At 44.4% G+C, this 15,210-nt stretch overlaps 1 protein-coding gene across 4 annotated transcripts in view; it reads left to right on the forward strand.

The window, feature by feature from the left end:
- The window catches only part of zbtb16a (zinc finger and BTB domain containing 16a), a 280,798-nt gene that overhangs the window by 28,904 nt on the left and 236,684 nt on the right, over positions 1–15,210 (forward strand). For all 4 annotated transcript variants that reach the window (XM_072486482.1, XM_072486483.1, XM_072486480.1 and 1 more), the window contains exon 2: positions 2,116–3,423. In XM_072486482.1, the coding sequence (XP_072342583.1) occupies positions 2,201–3,423 (1,223 nt within the window). In that variant the 5' untranslated portion in view covers positions 2,116–2,200. The remainder of the gene's footprint in view (positions 1–2,115; positions 3,424–15,210) is intronic.

Consider the following 15,210-nt stretch of genomic DNA (forward strand, 5'->3'; position numbering starts at 1 on the left):
ACATCAAATTACTGAAATTGAAGGTGCCAATGGAAAGCATCATTTGATGCTTAACTATTTAGGTTCAAGTTTTATGTTGCACTTTATCTTCTGAAAGACAAAAACACGAACAACTGAATGGCCACTCTCATGCCCTTTTCATAACCCTTGATATTTATTTTTCCTTTATGTATATCATTTTGAAAGATTTCCTGAATCGGCTTCCACTATTCCTTCAGGCAGCAGAACCATGTCATCATAACTTGCTGTTTTTTTTTTTCCAAAGGGTTGTCTCATCTTTCCCCTGTTTTTGCCAATGGATTTAAATCTGTGTTTTCTGGCTTCTGACGAGCATCACAATCTCACTCTCACTATCTACCCAATCAAAATATGCACCCGTTTACAGAATCACTCTTAAATTTCCTTGCAGTAATTTTCATGCCGGTGGAATATCTCCCAGATTGTCTTAGAGTGAATTGGCAACACAAGAAAAGTCCCCCACCCACAAACACCTTCTTCACTTTTTCTATTTTCCCCCTCTTCCCTGTTTCTCTCCCTTTATCCTTTTTCTCTCTACCCACTCTCTTTCTCATTCCCCATCTCTTTTTCTCTCTCTCTCTCTCTCTATCTCTCCTTTGGTTCTCTTACCTCCCCTTGCTTTCACTCTGGCTTAAGATATTTGTAGGCTTGGGTAGTTCGACAGTTAAATATTTAACAATTAGAACCTAGATACATTGCTTCTAACTTGGACCTTTATGCCTCCATGCTTGCTTCTTCACAAGGCTCTGTCCAACACTACACTTTCTGATATCTGTCATGTGTTCTCTGTGGGCGGCACTGTGCTCACTGCCATATTTACCCTTCCTACTCTCCCACTCGTGCGTTCGTGCGAGCTTCTCTTTCAGGCAGGGTGACGATGGTCACAATTGCCAATGGAAATTGTTCCCACATTCAGTTGAATCCTGTTCATGTCTCTGCACATTTACTAACATTCACTCTGTTGATGTCAAGCTTCAGCAATCAAATTACCACCACCCTTTGTCCCATGGAAACTTCAAATAATTAATCTTGGCTATCAAAGTTTATCAGGGATAGCGATCATATTGGCTGGTAATTAATTTAGGGAGATGGAAGGTTTCGCCTAGCACTGCATCAGGGAATACAGCAGGATAGTAAATAACCTTCACGAAAAAACATTTGTCACCATGGATTAAGCACTATATTTGTGGCTATATTGATTTATGACTAAAGCACTTAATGTTCTACAGTAGAGCACATGATAAACAGTAAGCAGGTTTTAGGAAGAATTCTACAGGGGGAAATAAGAAAATTGTTGCACAGTTTTGGGAGTTTGATTAAAGAGCCATAATGAACAACAATTAGAAAAAGACAAGTTTCTTTTTTAAGGAAAGATTGCATTACATGCTAACCTTTTAGCCGCAGATTTCAGAGGTAGGGAAGGACAAAGCTATTCAGGGATTTGATAATGAGGATGAGAATTTTAAAATGGAGGTGTTGCTGGACTGGGAATTGACGCAGGTCAATGAGCAAAAGGAAGTGATAGGCGACTGTAACTCGGTTGAAGGTAGGTTACAGGCGGTGGAGCTTTGAAACATCAGAGTTTGTTTCTGAATATAAACCCCCCCCCCCCCCCCCCCCCCCCCCCCCCCAAGGCATAGCACAAGTGGGCTGATGGAACAAAGGTCACTAAAGCAGAAAAAGGAGGAATTAAGAAATTCGGCCATAACTTATTTTCAAAGTCGAGACACTCTCTAGATTTTGGGAGCTTGCTGCCTGGTGGCCTGCTACCAATGGTGTAGTCGAGGTCCGGGTTCGATTGGCCGGAGGTTGGGGGGGGGCTGCGGCACGGCACATGGAGATGGTTGTGGCATGATGCTTGCACATGAAACCGGAGTGAGCGGAGAGTTTGAGGGATGGGGAGCTGAGAATTGGGCTGAAGCAGATGCTGAAATAAGATTGGTTGGGACCATGAACTTCGAAACAAAGGCAATGATTTGAATCTTGGGGAGATTGGGGAACAAGGTTTCTGTAATCCAAAGGGGAGCAGGACTTGCTAATCTTTTTTGTTCAAGTGAAAAATGGAGTTTTAAAATATTTACCTCCTTATTCCTGCAGGTAATTGAACACCTCTGGAACCAGCAGCCACAGACAGCCTAATGAGTTGGTCCAGTGTACAGCAGATTGGAGGATTTGATTAAAAATGGGATTAATAAAGCTCCAGAACCCCACCCATCCCTCGGCGCTCCTTCACAAAGCCAACCAGATGCGACTCTTGGGGACTCTGTGCGATGTGGTGATTCTAGTGGATAGCCAGGAGTTCCACGCTCATCGGACGGTCTTGGCTTGCACGAGCAAGATGTTTGAAATTTTGTTTCTGCGCAACAGTCAGCATTACACCCTGGACTTTCTCTCGCCAAAGACTTTCCAGCAGATTCTCGAGTATGCTTACACTGCCACGCTCCAGGCAAAAGTCGAAGACTTGGATGATCTGCTGTATGCGGCTGAGATACTGGAGATTGAGTACTTGGAGGAGCAGTGTCTGAAGATTCTGGAGACGATTCAGGCAACAGATGATAATGATGCCGAAATGGCTGTCACTGAAGATGAGGATGGAGGGAAGGCCAGGTTTAATAAGAATGTACTGGTTGCAAAGCAACTTTCTGGTGAAGAGGCTGGTTATACTACTAACCAGGCCTTGCAAGGCAGGACAATGGAAGACCAAAGTCCTTCTGTCTCCACTTCATTTGGACTTTCTGCAATGAGCCCCACCAAAGCTGCTGTAGATAGTCTTATGAGCATTGGACAGTCAATTATACAAGGGTCTTTGCAACAAACTTCGACAGATGAACCATTCGCTGTTGGCGACAGGCATCCCATGTTAACTGAAGTTAAACATGAAATGATGCAAGTAGAGGAGGCCTCTAGTCCCAAGATGGCTGAATCTGGCTCTTCAGGGGGCGAAAAGGTATCTGATGCAGATCGTTACAAGGAGGCCCCAGGCACACCAACAAGGAGTAGTGTCATCACCAGTGCCCGTGAACTGCACTATGTCCGTGAAGAGAACTCTGGGGAGCAATCTCACGAGGCAGGGCTGGGTGTACAAATGGGAATGGAGAGCATTTCTAATGTGCTGGGTGAGAAACATGCCGCCTTGTACCCTGTCCAATTCAGCCGCCGAACTGATGGCCTGCTGGAGGTGCCTCCTACTTTATCCTCCGCACTCCATGTGCAGCCAACACTCTCTGTTGCTATGGACTTTGCTGGTTATGGAGGGCTTCTGCCTCAAGGCTTCATTCAGCGGGAGCTGTTCAACAAACTGGGCGAACTCGCAGCTGGCATGAAGACTGAGAATAGATCCGCCAGCGAGAGGTGTAACGTTTGTGGTATGGAACTACCAGACAATGAAGCCATTGAACAGCACAGGTAAAAACATCACATCACCACTTAAGTGTTTATTTTTAAAGTCCCATGGCATGGCACTGTATTGCACTATTTCTATCTTTTGGGTGTTGAACAGAGGGAACTAATAGGTTAGAAGTAGGAAAGCGGAGAGAAATTCTTGGAGATGTGCTTTTCTAGAGTTGCAGAATGTTGAGGTTTTTAAAGGCTCATTTTCCCCATCAATTCTGTCGCTGTATTTTTTTCCCACAAGCTGTCTATCTGGTCCCCTTCGATTTCCTGTTTTACAAGCAGCTGTCTAATTCTTTATGAACTCAACTGCATGCTTTGTAGCACAGAACTTAACTAGATTCTGTGCAAAAATAAGTCTTATCTAACTTCCCTGTTAATAATTTTTGCGATCATTTAAAAGTTATTCTCTCTTGTACGGTTCCCCCAACCAGTAGAGGTTTAGGCGGACCAACTGTTTAAAATGGAGATTTTCTTTTTAATGGGAGATGTTTGCATGCAGCAGGCGTAAGGGACTGACCGGCGTACTCCTGTTACTCTCATCTCATTAACATTAAGCTTGGTGTGGTAGCAGATTATTGAAAGATGGAATTCAATATAGACAAGTGTAAAATACTGGGTACAATAGTAATAATAATAGCTTATTGTCACAAGTAGGCTTCAATGAAGTTACTGTGAAAAGCCCCTAGTTGCCACATTCCGGTGCCTGTTCGGGGAGGCTGGTACAGGAATTGAACACGCGCTGCTGGCGTTGTTCTTCATTACAAGCCAGCGATTTAGCCCACTGTGCTAAACCAGTACAAGGTAGAAAAATAAACCACGTACATACCCCACGTGCGGAGTAGAATTAGAGACCAATGCGGTGGAAGGGATCATCTTACACTTGAGGATTGAAGCGTCAATCCAATTCAGCATAGCTAGCAACAAAGCCAATATTATATGGGACGATATTGGCTAATCCCAATGCAGTGCAAATTGGAGGATGTGATGAAAGTGGACTGGATGTTGCTTGGATCCACGTTGAATACTGTTTCCAGTTTTATTTGTTGAATCTCAAAGGGATGGTTAAAGTAGTGGAAGGAATTATGGAAGAGCACTTGACTAATCCCTGTCATCAGGGGTCTGGATAACGGAGCTGAAGCTTTTCAACTCTGGAAGGAACCATTGTGGTAATCTTGCCAGACATAATTTAGTTAATGGTCTGTGAACAGTAATTCTGTACTATTACTTGAAAGTTAAATTGAGAACAAGTAAGGGTGATAATAGCAAAAGGTAACTTTAGGACTTGCGTAAAGAGATTCTTCTCCCAGGTATTGATCACTGCATAGAATGTCCTCCCAGTATATACTGCCAGGTAAACAAACATGCAGGTATTTGAGAAACAATTGGATGCTGCAATGGTGGGGCAGGAGAAGGGTGCGGTGCAGAATTGTTCGGAGCTTCTAGACAGATGAACTAATGGTCTGAATGATCTTCCTCATCCCATAATTGTCTTCCTTGAGGATCTCTTCCTGCTAGTGGAGTTCCCTGGGGTGAATGAGTATGATGGCGACTGTCCACCACTGCTTAGCCCATCTGTGTTTGAAAGCAAGGTATCCCTCAACTTGGCTTGAGCAATGTCAAGGGAGATCCAGTAATCCATAGAATCCCCATAGTGCAGAAGGAGGCCATTCGAACCATCAAGTAAGCACCAGCCCTCCGAAAGAGCACTCTACCTAGTCCCACGCCCCAGCCCTATCCCTGTAACCCCGCACAATTGATCTCGGCCAATCCACCTAATCTGCACATCTTTGGACTGTGGGAGGGAACCGGAGCACCCGGAGGAAACCCGCGCACACACGGGGAGCCCGCGCACACACTGGGAGAACACCGGTCCCTGCTCTGTGTGGTGTAATATGAAATACAAGAATTGTTTTGATTTTATTATATAGGGAACGCTGTGTATGTGCACATTGAAGATGTTGGATGTGTGTAATACAACAGAATGCGCAATGATGCAACAAGCAAGGTTCTGCAATTCTTGGGATATGTGAATTGTTTTGAAGCTATGGCTTTTTCCTCTTTTGTGTTGACCTAATGTGGATGCAATAAAAGAAAAGCCAATTCTACTGGGGTACAATAGTGGGTACAGATCTATCACTATACACTGGGGTACGGGTCTGTCACTGTATAACACTGGGGTACGGGTCTGTCACTGTATAACACTGGGGTACGGGTCTGTCACTGTATAACACTGGGGTACGGGTCTGTCACTGTATAACACTGGGGTACGGGTCTGTCACTGTATAACACTGGGGTACGGGTCTGTCACTGTATAACACTGGGGTACGGGTCTGTCACTGTATAACACTGGGGTACGGGTCTGTCACTGTATAACACTGGGGTACGGGTCTGTCACTGTATAACACTGGGGTACGGGTCTGTCACTGTATAACCATAAGACCATAAGACAGGAGCGGAAGTAAGGCCATTCGGCCCATCGAGTCCACTCCGCCATTCAATCATGGCTGATTTCAACTCCATTTACCCGCTCTCTCTCCATAGCCCTTAATTCCGCGAGAAATCAAGAATTTATCAACTTCTGTCTTAAAGACACTCAAAGTCCCGGCCTCCACCGCCCTCTGTGGCAATGAATTCCACAGACCCACCACTCTCTGGCTGAAGAAATTTCTCCTCATCTCTGTTCTAAAGTGACTCCCTTTTATTCTAAGGCTGTGCCCCCGGGTCCTAGTCTCCCCTGCTAATGGAAACAACTTCCCTAATTCCACCCTATCTAAGCCATTCATTATCTTGTAAGTTTCTATTAGATCTCCCCTCAACCTCCTAAACTCCAATGAATATAATCCCAGGATCCTCAGACGTTCATCGTATGTTAGGCCTACCATTCCTGGGATCATCCGTGTGAATCTCCGCTGGACCCGCTCCAGTGCCAGTATGTCCTTCCTGAGGTGTGGGGCCCAAAATTGCTCACAGTATTCTAAATGGGGCCTAACTAATGCTTTATAAAGCTTCAGAAGTACATCCCTGCTTTTATATTCCAAGCCTCTTGAGATGAATGACAACATTGCATTTGCTTTCTTAATTACGGACTCAACCTGAAAGTTTACCTTTAGAGAATCCCGGACTAGGACTCCCAAGTCCCTTTGCACTTCGGCATTATGAATTTTGTCACAGTTTAGAAAATAGTCCATGCCTCTATTCTTTTTTCCAAAGTGCAAGACCTCGCACTTGCCCACGTTGAATTTCATCAGCCATTTCTTGGACCACTCTCCTAAACTGTCTAAATCTTTCTGCAGCCTCCCCACCTCCTCCATACTACCTGCCCCTCCACCTATCTTTGTATCATCGGCAAACTTAGCCAGAATGCCCCCAGTGCCGTCATCTAGATCGTTAATATATAAAGAGAACAGCTGTGGCCCCAACACTGAACCCTGCGGGACACGACTCGTCACCGGTTGCCATTCCGAAAAAGAACCTTTTATCCCAACTCTCTGCCTTCTGCCTGACAGCCAATCGTCAATCCATGTTAGTACCTTGCCTCGAATACCATGGGCCCTTATTTTACTCCGCAGTCTCCCGTGAGGCACCTTATCAAAGGCCTTTTGGAAGTCAAGATAGATAACATCCATTGGCTCTCCTTGGTCTAACCTATTTGTTATCTCCAACAATCACACTTGCCCAATAAAATATTTTGCTTGGGGTACTTGCATGTTGAATGAAAAATTGGAATGGAAATTTTGGTGTGAGATCAAAGGCTTTGTCTATTTAATGATAAATGCATTCAACAACTCCACTATGCAGTAGAGCCTCTGCCTTAGACAGCACAGACTCAGCAAGTGCTCTCCACTGTACGAGTGACACTTCTATTTCATCAGGGCGGTTGGAGACATTATTTGGAGGCTACAGTCCAGGTATGTTTAAGGAGCAGAGGGAGTTTAACTTTATCGCCAACCACACTCAAAACTAACAATGGCGTGGTGGCCATTGCCTCAATGGAAAGTGTTCTCTTCCTCAGCATTAACATTATGCACCACAGATAGGAGGGGTTGTCTGGCCTCCATCTGTGTTGCCCTACTCTGATTCGATCATCTTTCTACTCACAGAGACGCTTTTAATAGTTGTTTGTAAATAATCCCGCAGAGGTCATCTTCAGGTGTCCTTAGATCCCTTCACCTGTCACCTGGTTGAACTTGCAGGTAACAATGTGGTGTGAGGTGAACAGCACTGACATGAGAAAGACCAGGAAGATGTAGGATGTGGGTTTTCACCCCTTCCCCAAAGCTATGTAGCTCTTCTCTCCTCCTCACTGTAGAAGACAACTCTCAGATTGGCTTTCCTTGTCACTGGAATGTCCAGCAGCTAAGATCCGACTGAATTGGTGGAGTGCTCGTTCTCCCTGACTGTGTCTTTGTTTCAATTATTTTGTTCTTTGTTTTGTTACCAAGGGTGACAGTGCAAGGCAGCTGAACCCACAATGTTCAAAATAAACAGCGTCCTTGTTTGGAATCCAGTTAGTGCAGTTGCCAGAGGATGAATCATGGCAAAAAGGGAATGACTCCAAGTTTGACTCCCAAGTAATGATACTTTGGAAGAGAAGTATCAGTGTGACTACCCACTCAGAACAGTATCTCGTTGGTATAACTGTTATACTATGTGAGCGTGACCATCCGGGATGGTATTTACTGGATCAAGTTATACTAATGAGCTACCCTCAATGTTATCAGGCCAGGTGGGATCTGATCAAGCAGGATCATTGGCAATTACAGGACGAGCACGAGGGGCTGAATGGCTCGGATGCAGTTGTGTCCATGTTTGTCTCCCCTCCGGATGACTAATCTGAGTGACTTTGCCTCGGAGTTAAACCATGTGTTTCACTCATGTGAAACCTGACCTAATGCATCAGTGGAAAATGTAACCATGGAGCTGACTTTCTCATTTTTGCAAAGAAACATCACGGAGTTACTAATTGGCTTTTGACCCCTGCTGGCACTTGGGAAGAAAAAGGGGCTGGTTTAGCACACTGGGCTAAATTGCTGGCTTTGAAAGCAGACCAAGGCAGGCCAGCAGCATGGTGTAATTCCCGTACCAGCCTCCCTGAACAGGCGCCGGAATGTGGCGAATAGGGGCTTTTTAGTTACTTCATTTGAAGCCTACTTGTGACAATAAGCGATTTTCATTTTCATTCATTACAATATTTACTGTGTGAAGAACCCAGTCCATCTTTGATTGAAAACAAAATGAGCCTCAATGTTTGTCCCCCATGAAAGGCTGGTGGAACTGGATTAAATGGTAACTTGCAGAGGGCCATTGGCTATATACTAAATCAGCAACACTGGCTATGGGGAAAGAGCAGGGAGGTGAGACTAATTGAGCAGTTCTTTCAAAGAGCCAGCACAGGCCGTGATGGACTGAATGGCCGCCTCTTGTGCTGCAAGGCTATGGGGAAAGAGCAGGGATGTGAGACTAATTGAACAGTTCTTTCAAAGAGCCAGCACAGGCCCTGATGGACTGAATGGCCACCTCTTGTTCTGTAAGATTCTACCCCCGCCCTGTTTTAGTCAGTGGCTTCAGTACTCTCATCCGTTTTGGTTGTAAAAGTGCAAATTAAATTTAAATGCACTGGTATTTGCCTGAAGATGCTGGTTTATGGGAACCATACAGCCCATTCTGCATGTGCAATCCCTGCTGTTGATGATTTCCAGATTTGGAGAGGCATTCCTTCAAGGGAACAAACCCCCCGTCCCCTCACCCCAACCCACCGACTAACCCACTCACTCCCTCCTTCGTTCCCCCCCCCCTCGCCACCATTCCCTTTCCTCTCACTGCCAAGCTTATTAGTGGCACCTGGTATCGGAACCTCCTAATCGAAACCAGCATTTTCCTTCTGCCTGGGTAGTGACAGACAGCTTTGTCAGTCCGAACATACCACGCTAGGAAGTCCCATTAGCTTTATTGCTGGTAGATCCTGAGCTGCTCAGGAAATGAGTGCTGCAGTTAGGCGCAAGATCTTGACCTGCTCGTGTAACCCCTGCTCATTGGAAAGACCTCTGTCAACACACTGGGGATTCCTGTTACACTGGTTCTCGTCTTGAGTCCCGAGGTTAACAAAAAGTCTATAGATTGACATTCTTTTGGAAAGAAATCAGTCTGTGACCTCTTGATTTATTCCTCCTACGACGAACGTGATGTTTGTTTGTTTTTAAACGTGATTTATAATTTAAGGCTATAGTAATACATCTAATTGCATTCTTAAATAACTTTAGGATTGAATTGTAGTGTAGAATGTGTGCACATTTTCCACTGTGTAGCTTTTAAAAACTTTCTCTTATCCCTTCCCCCTCCCCCGTATCACCTCCAAAGTTTGGTGACACACAATGAATGTGCAGACCCACAACAGACAGTGGACTTCCCCACCCTGGCTAAAAATGTCAGTTAAAGCTGGTGGATGGAGGTCAACCCATCATAAATATGCATTTGTGCCACTCTCCTTTATCAAGGCATCTCTTGATAAATGTGTACGTGCACCCGTGTCTCAATTAGCTATCTCCACAAAATCGCGGTTTGGTCTTGACATTATCCATATCTCTCTGGTCCATATCTCTCTGGTTGCACCACCGCTGTGGAAAGGTTGTGTCTGGTCATACTTGTATGTCAGTGTGAATCTTTTGTTGAACAGATCTCCAACAATGTGCAAGACTTGAGCTGACAGATTTCCAATATTTTCATTCTATTTTAAGCAATGTGAAATAAAGCGGCTGGACATTGTGTTGAGAATTTGCAACTTGCTACCACATTGTTTGAGGTGATGGGCAAAATATTAATTGAAGAGAAGCTGGATGAAAACTTGTGTGACTGAGAGAGACAAATAAGAGGATGTGGGATGGGGTAAGATGAAGCTGGGAGAAGGCTTGTGCGGAGCCTAAACACCAACGAAGACCAGCTGAGCTGAATGGTGTGTTCCCATTCCGCATAATGAACCAACCACTGTTCCCATTTCAACCAAGGACACTTTTCGGTGGCCAGTTCTACTCGTCCAGAATGACGGGGATCTGAATTCCAATGAGGATGATTCTGGTGGCATAATTTGAAAGCTGGCGAACAAACTAAGCTTGGATGGGTTTCATAATTCTGAATGTTGGGTGAATTGTATAACCTGCCTAGCATCTTAAATTCTATCCCAGCCTATGGAATCGGGGGGAAAAGACCAAAGTGTTTTCTGAAATGAACTGAACTGGTGGGAATGAGAAGCCAGTCATTTTTAACTTAATCCGTTAGGTGACAAACTATCATAATCAGATTGGCCGCTTGCTTTTACCTTTCTGTAAAGCCAGTTGTAAGATTGTGCTGCAGAAGGTGTTTGTATCAGTTTCCCACTGGACAGGTTAAGTTTCAAATCTGTTTTTTATTTTCTCTCACATGAACAGCTTATTTTATTTCAGGGGGGAAAATAAGCTTTCAAGCAATTTTCTGACTCTGGAGCGTGGGATATAATTTAATGCTCTTTTCTGCCGACTGGTGCTCCCCTAGCTTGTCTCTTTACCAGCAGTTCGTGAAAAGGGATTTCAGTGTGTGTAAATTATAATCATGTGTGCTTATAGTAAGGTACTGAAAACCTCATAAACCTGTTTATTTGAAACTTTGAGCTGAAATACTTAAGCATTTATTTGGCTCAGTGTCAAGCTGATGTACTTTGAAAGAGAAGCTTGATGTATAAGTAAGATTTAATGGTGACTTAGGACCGCAAAATAATCTTTTATAACTCTCGGCACCTCCCTGCCCCAAACCCACAATCTGCACAATTAGTCGTATTGCTGAAATAAAATAGCTGAAATTTAAAAATATAATGTGTTTTTTTTTTTACTGAATCTGGATGAGTGAACATTAAAATAAATCCTGAATTAATGAATTGGTTTGACTGATCAGGAGGGATGATATCTTCAGATACGGTCTTTGATTTATCTTTCCGCTAGGCAATTTTTTATACAATTGTAAAATTTGTCAACAGCTTGCTTCGTGCAATAAGAAAAATATTTTCATGTACTTGCGCAATTGACCCGCTAAAATCTGTTTAAAATATTGACAGTTGGGTTGAATCTTGCATTATTGTTTTGAGTGGCAAATTAATAAACCTAACCAGGCAGGCTATGCCATCAACATTTACAAATGTTTAAAATATTTCTTCGTACTTAATTTTATTGGATGGCAGATTGAAGGTATATCATGTTCAGCTCTATGTAATTGCATCCAGATAACACAGGGTTATGTGTGTTACAATGAAGGGTCTGGTAAGTGCTAGCTTCCTGTGTAAATCTGGTTATTCTATTCATTCTGGGCAGCCCTGGACTCTGTCATTCTTTACAAAAGTGTTTTTCAGGTTAGGGTTAGAGCGCAAATTAGTTCGGACTGAGTTAATCACATAACTTGGCCCAATCTCCCTGAAACAATATTGTGCTTTGCCTGAACAGAATAGACCGAGTGTCCATGAAGCACAACTCCATTTTTAAATCCTAACATTTGGTTCCCTCCAATTCTTAAGTTGTGTTTTATTTTATTTTTTTAATCTTCCATCGGATTTTTCTTTCATTAGCAGGGGCGGCACAGTGGTTAGCACTGCTGCCTCACAGCACCAGGGACCTGGGTTTGATTCCGGCCTTAGATGACTGTGTGGAGTTTGCACGTTCTCCACGCGTCAGCAAGGGTTTCCTCCGGGGTTCTCTGGTTTCCTCCTACAGTCCAAAGATGTACAGGGTAGGTGGGGTTATGGCAGGGGAGTGGGCTCGGGTTGGGTGACCTTTCAGAGGGTTGGCGCAGACTCGATGGGCCGAATGGTGTATGTATTTTGAAAAGTCTTTTATCCTATTTTCACGGTCTGTATTTCCGTTCTCTTGCTCGCAATGTTCCACTCTTGTGTTGGAGAGGGTTAGCAGGTGAACAATCCTCCATGGCCTTGTTCTTGCCTATCTCTGTGACCTCCACTGCACTCCTCCCATTTTGTCCCCTTGTGCGTTTCCTACTTTTATTGCGGCACTGTTTGTGGCCGCGTCTTCAGATGTCTCATCCCCAAGCTCTGCAATTTCTTCCCTTCTCCTCCTTCATCACCTTCAGATTCTTCATCAAACCTTTCTCTTTGACCAAGCTTTTGCTCAGTTGTACGAAGTGGCTTGGTGTTAATATCTTGTTTTGATAACGCTCCCTTGAAGTGTCTATGGACCTGTTACTCGAAAGTACTACATAAATGCAAGTTGTTCACATGGCCACCAGAAAGTGTGGAGAAAGAACCCTATTTATCTTCTGTTTGGTCGCGATTTCTTTCATCATAGATTGAATGTATGGCTTATCTGTCTGTCCTGTTTATGTTATAAAAATGTTCCCTTTCTGTTATTTACTTGTAACATTAATATGCAGTTAGTAATGTGCTAACACTGCTGACTGAAACAAAGGGCTTAATGGAATATACAAAAGCATTAATTCGACCTGAGCCCATCGTTTATGGGAGATTGAAAGTTTAGAGGCAGCAAATGGGATTTGTAGCTCTTAACAAAATTATTAATTGAACTTAAGATAAACGTTGTGAGACATTAAGTGTGATTTGGGACGTAATGAGTTAAAACCGCACAGTGTCTCACGTTTGTGTTTTGAAAGATTTTATCTATGTTTCCTCATTTCCTATTATGCTGAGGTCTGTATAGAGTGCTTTGCCCCACTTACAGGACCCTCCCTGAATGGCTGTGAAATCATTGCCACTTGTCGTGGTTGAATGTCAGAGAACTGCTTTTATAGCTTTTCTGGCTGAAGTTTACTTCTTCTGGCATGTGCCCAATATTTACATTCCTCTCTTACTTGAGGGGATAGAAAGCGTGTGTGTGCGCATATGTGTGTGTGTATGTGCACCGTTTCTCAGATCTGAAAGCCAGCAATTATCAGCAGCTTGTAATCCCAGTAAGAGCTCCTGACCAGCCAGGCAGAATGACAGTGCAGGCTGTATGCTTTTTTGTTTGTTTCCAGGGATGATGGGCTGTTGGGGCCGTGGAAGTGCCGGTTTGGAGGCTCCCAGGTGCAGGTTGTTGAGTGAGGAGGTATACTCCTCAACCCCCTGAAGGGTGGATGACCGATCCTGGACCGGTTGTGTACATGGGAGCTGGGTGTCCTCAAAAAGATTGGATGAGAATTGCCTCAGGTTTATGTCTCTTCTCATGCTGTTTGTGCGTTTTTAAAAACAAGAAATGGATATGAGCATGACCCATTGGTTGGGGTGGGGGGGGGGGGGGGGTGCAGAAGTAAATACGCGTGTTCATAAAATGTACGGACGCTGATGGGTTAATGTATCTCCAGGTACGTAGCTGGGTCAAAAAGTACTTTCCTGCCTTCCGGTGAAGCAGCCTTCTACCTTGCTAGAGCGGATTGTATCCTACTCTGGGTCGGAGGTGGCCAGTATGTCAAGCATATACCAGCGGAAAGTGGGGGAGGAGATGGGCTCGGTTGAGGGAGTGAAGGCAAAGTGAGTAGAGTTAGGACCAATTTTGGAGGAGGAGGTTTGGAGCGAGGCACTGAGGAGGGTGAACGTGACCTCGTCATGTGTGTGGCTGAGTCTCATTCAGCTTCGAGCAGACCTCACATAGGCTAGAATGAGCCCATGTTTCAATGGGATGGAGGCCACTCGGGACGGGGGCAGGGACAGACCCTCTGGCTTTTGGCAAGGGGGCGGATCCTCTGGGGCTGGAAGTCGACTGCACTACCAAGCATGGCCGGGTGACCTGATGGGGTCTTTGCACCTAGAGGTCAAGTTCACCGTGAACTGGTCAGTGGATGAGTTTTACCAGAGATGGCGAGCGTTTATAATGTACCTCAGAGTTGGGTCACGGTTAGCTGTTGGGGGGTGGGATAGGGCGGGTGGGGAAGGGGGGTGGTTAGTTTATAGTGGTGTGGGGGTGGAGGGATATTACTGTTGTCTTTTGTAAACTTTGTATGAAAAGTTGTTTAAAAGTTCAATAAAAATATTCCCCCCCCCCCCCCCAAAAAAAAAGTTCATAAAATACCCCTCAGGATGGATATATATGTATTTTGATTAAGCATCACCAAGCTTAAGCCTTGAGAGAATTTTGTATTGAGTATAGATAATGGAAATATGTTGTGATGGAGGCATTTATAGGCTAAATGCAGGGAAGCTAATTCCCTGGAAAGGAAATTCATGGGGTGGGGGGAGGGCGAAAGAGGAATGGATCTTTTCTTAAAATTAGAGTTAGGCCATATAGGCGGGAAATGAATTGGTCTGTTTAAAACTGAAGTTGCTAGATTTTTGCTGGGTATGGTATCGGGGGCATGCATCCAAGATGGGTAAGTGGGGTGGAGCTCATTTCCCCCGCAATCTAATTGCATGGTCAAGTAGGCTTGAATGACCCATTCCCATTTCTCTGAGCTAAATGAGCAAAGGAATGCTGACTGATGCAAAGAGTTAAACTCTGCAGAAGGAGTTGAGGAAACATAAATAAATCGGAGAACATTCTCTACATCTCACGGTTTACAGTCTGTAACCAGTGACGCGAGAATGGGGGTGAGACAGTTAGGACGTAAGAGATTGTGTGATGAAAGGTCCAGGGACCTGCAGAGAGTTGTCGACCCTTAATGCTCAGATTTGACATCAGAGACAGGCCGCAAACCAGTCTAACCAGTGCCTCCCTCAGTATGAACACCCACAAATATTAATTGGGCACTCAGCAGCTGTCTCGGATTTGGAACATACTGCCCGATAAGGTGGCAGGAATGGGTCTGAAGAGAATTGCATAAACACTTGGGAGAAAATCC

The sequence above is a fragment of the Scyliorhinus torazame genome, chromosome 21 (genome assembly GCF_047496885.1).
Source record: "Scyliorhinus torazame isolate Kashiwa2021f chromosome 21, sScyTor2.1, whole genome shotgun sequence".
In the NCBI taxonomy this organism is placed as follows: domain Eukaryota; kingdom Metazoa; phylum Chordata; class Chondrichthyes; order Carcharhiniformes; family Scyliorhinidae; genus Scyliorhinus; species Scyliorhinus torazame.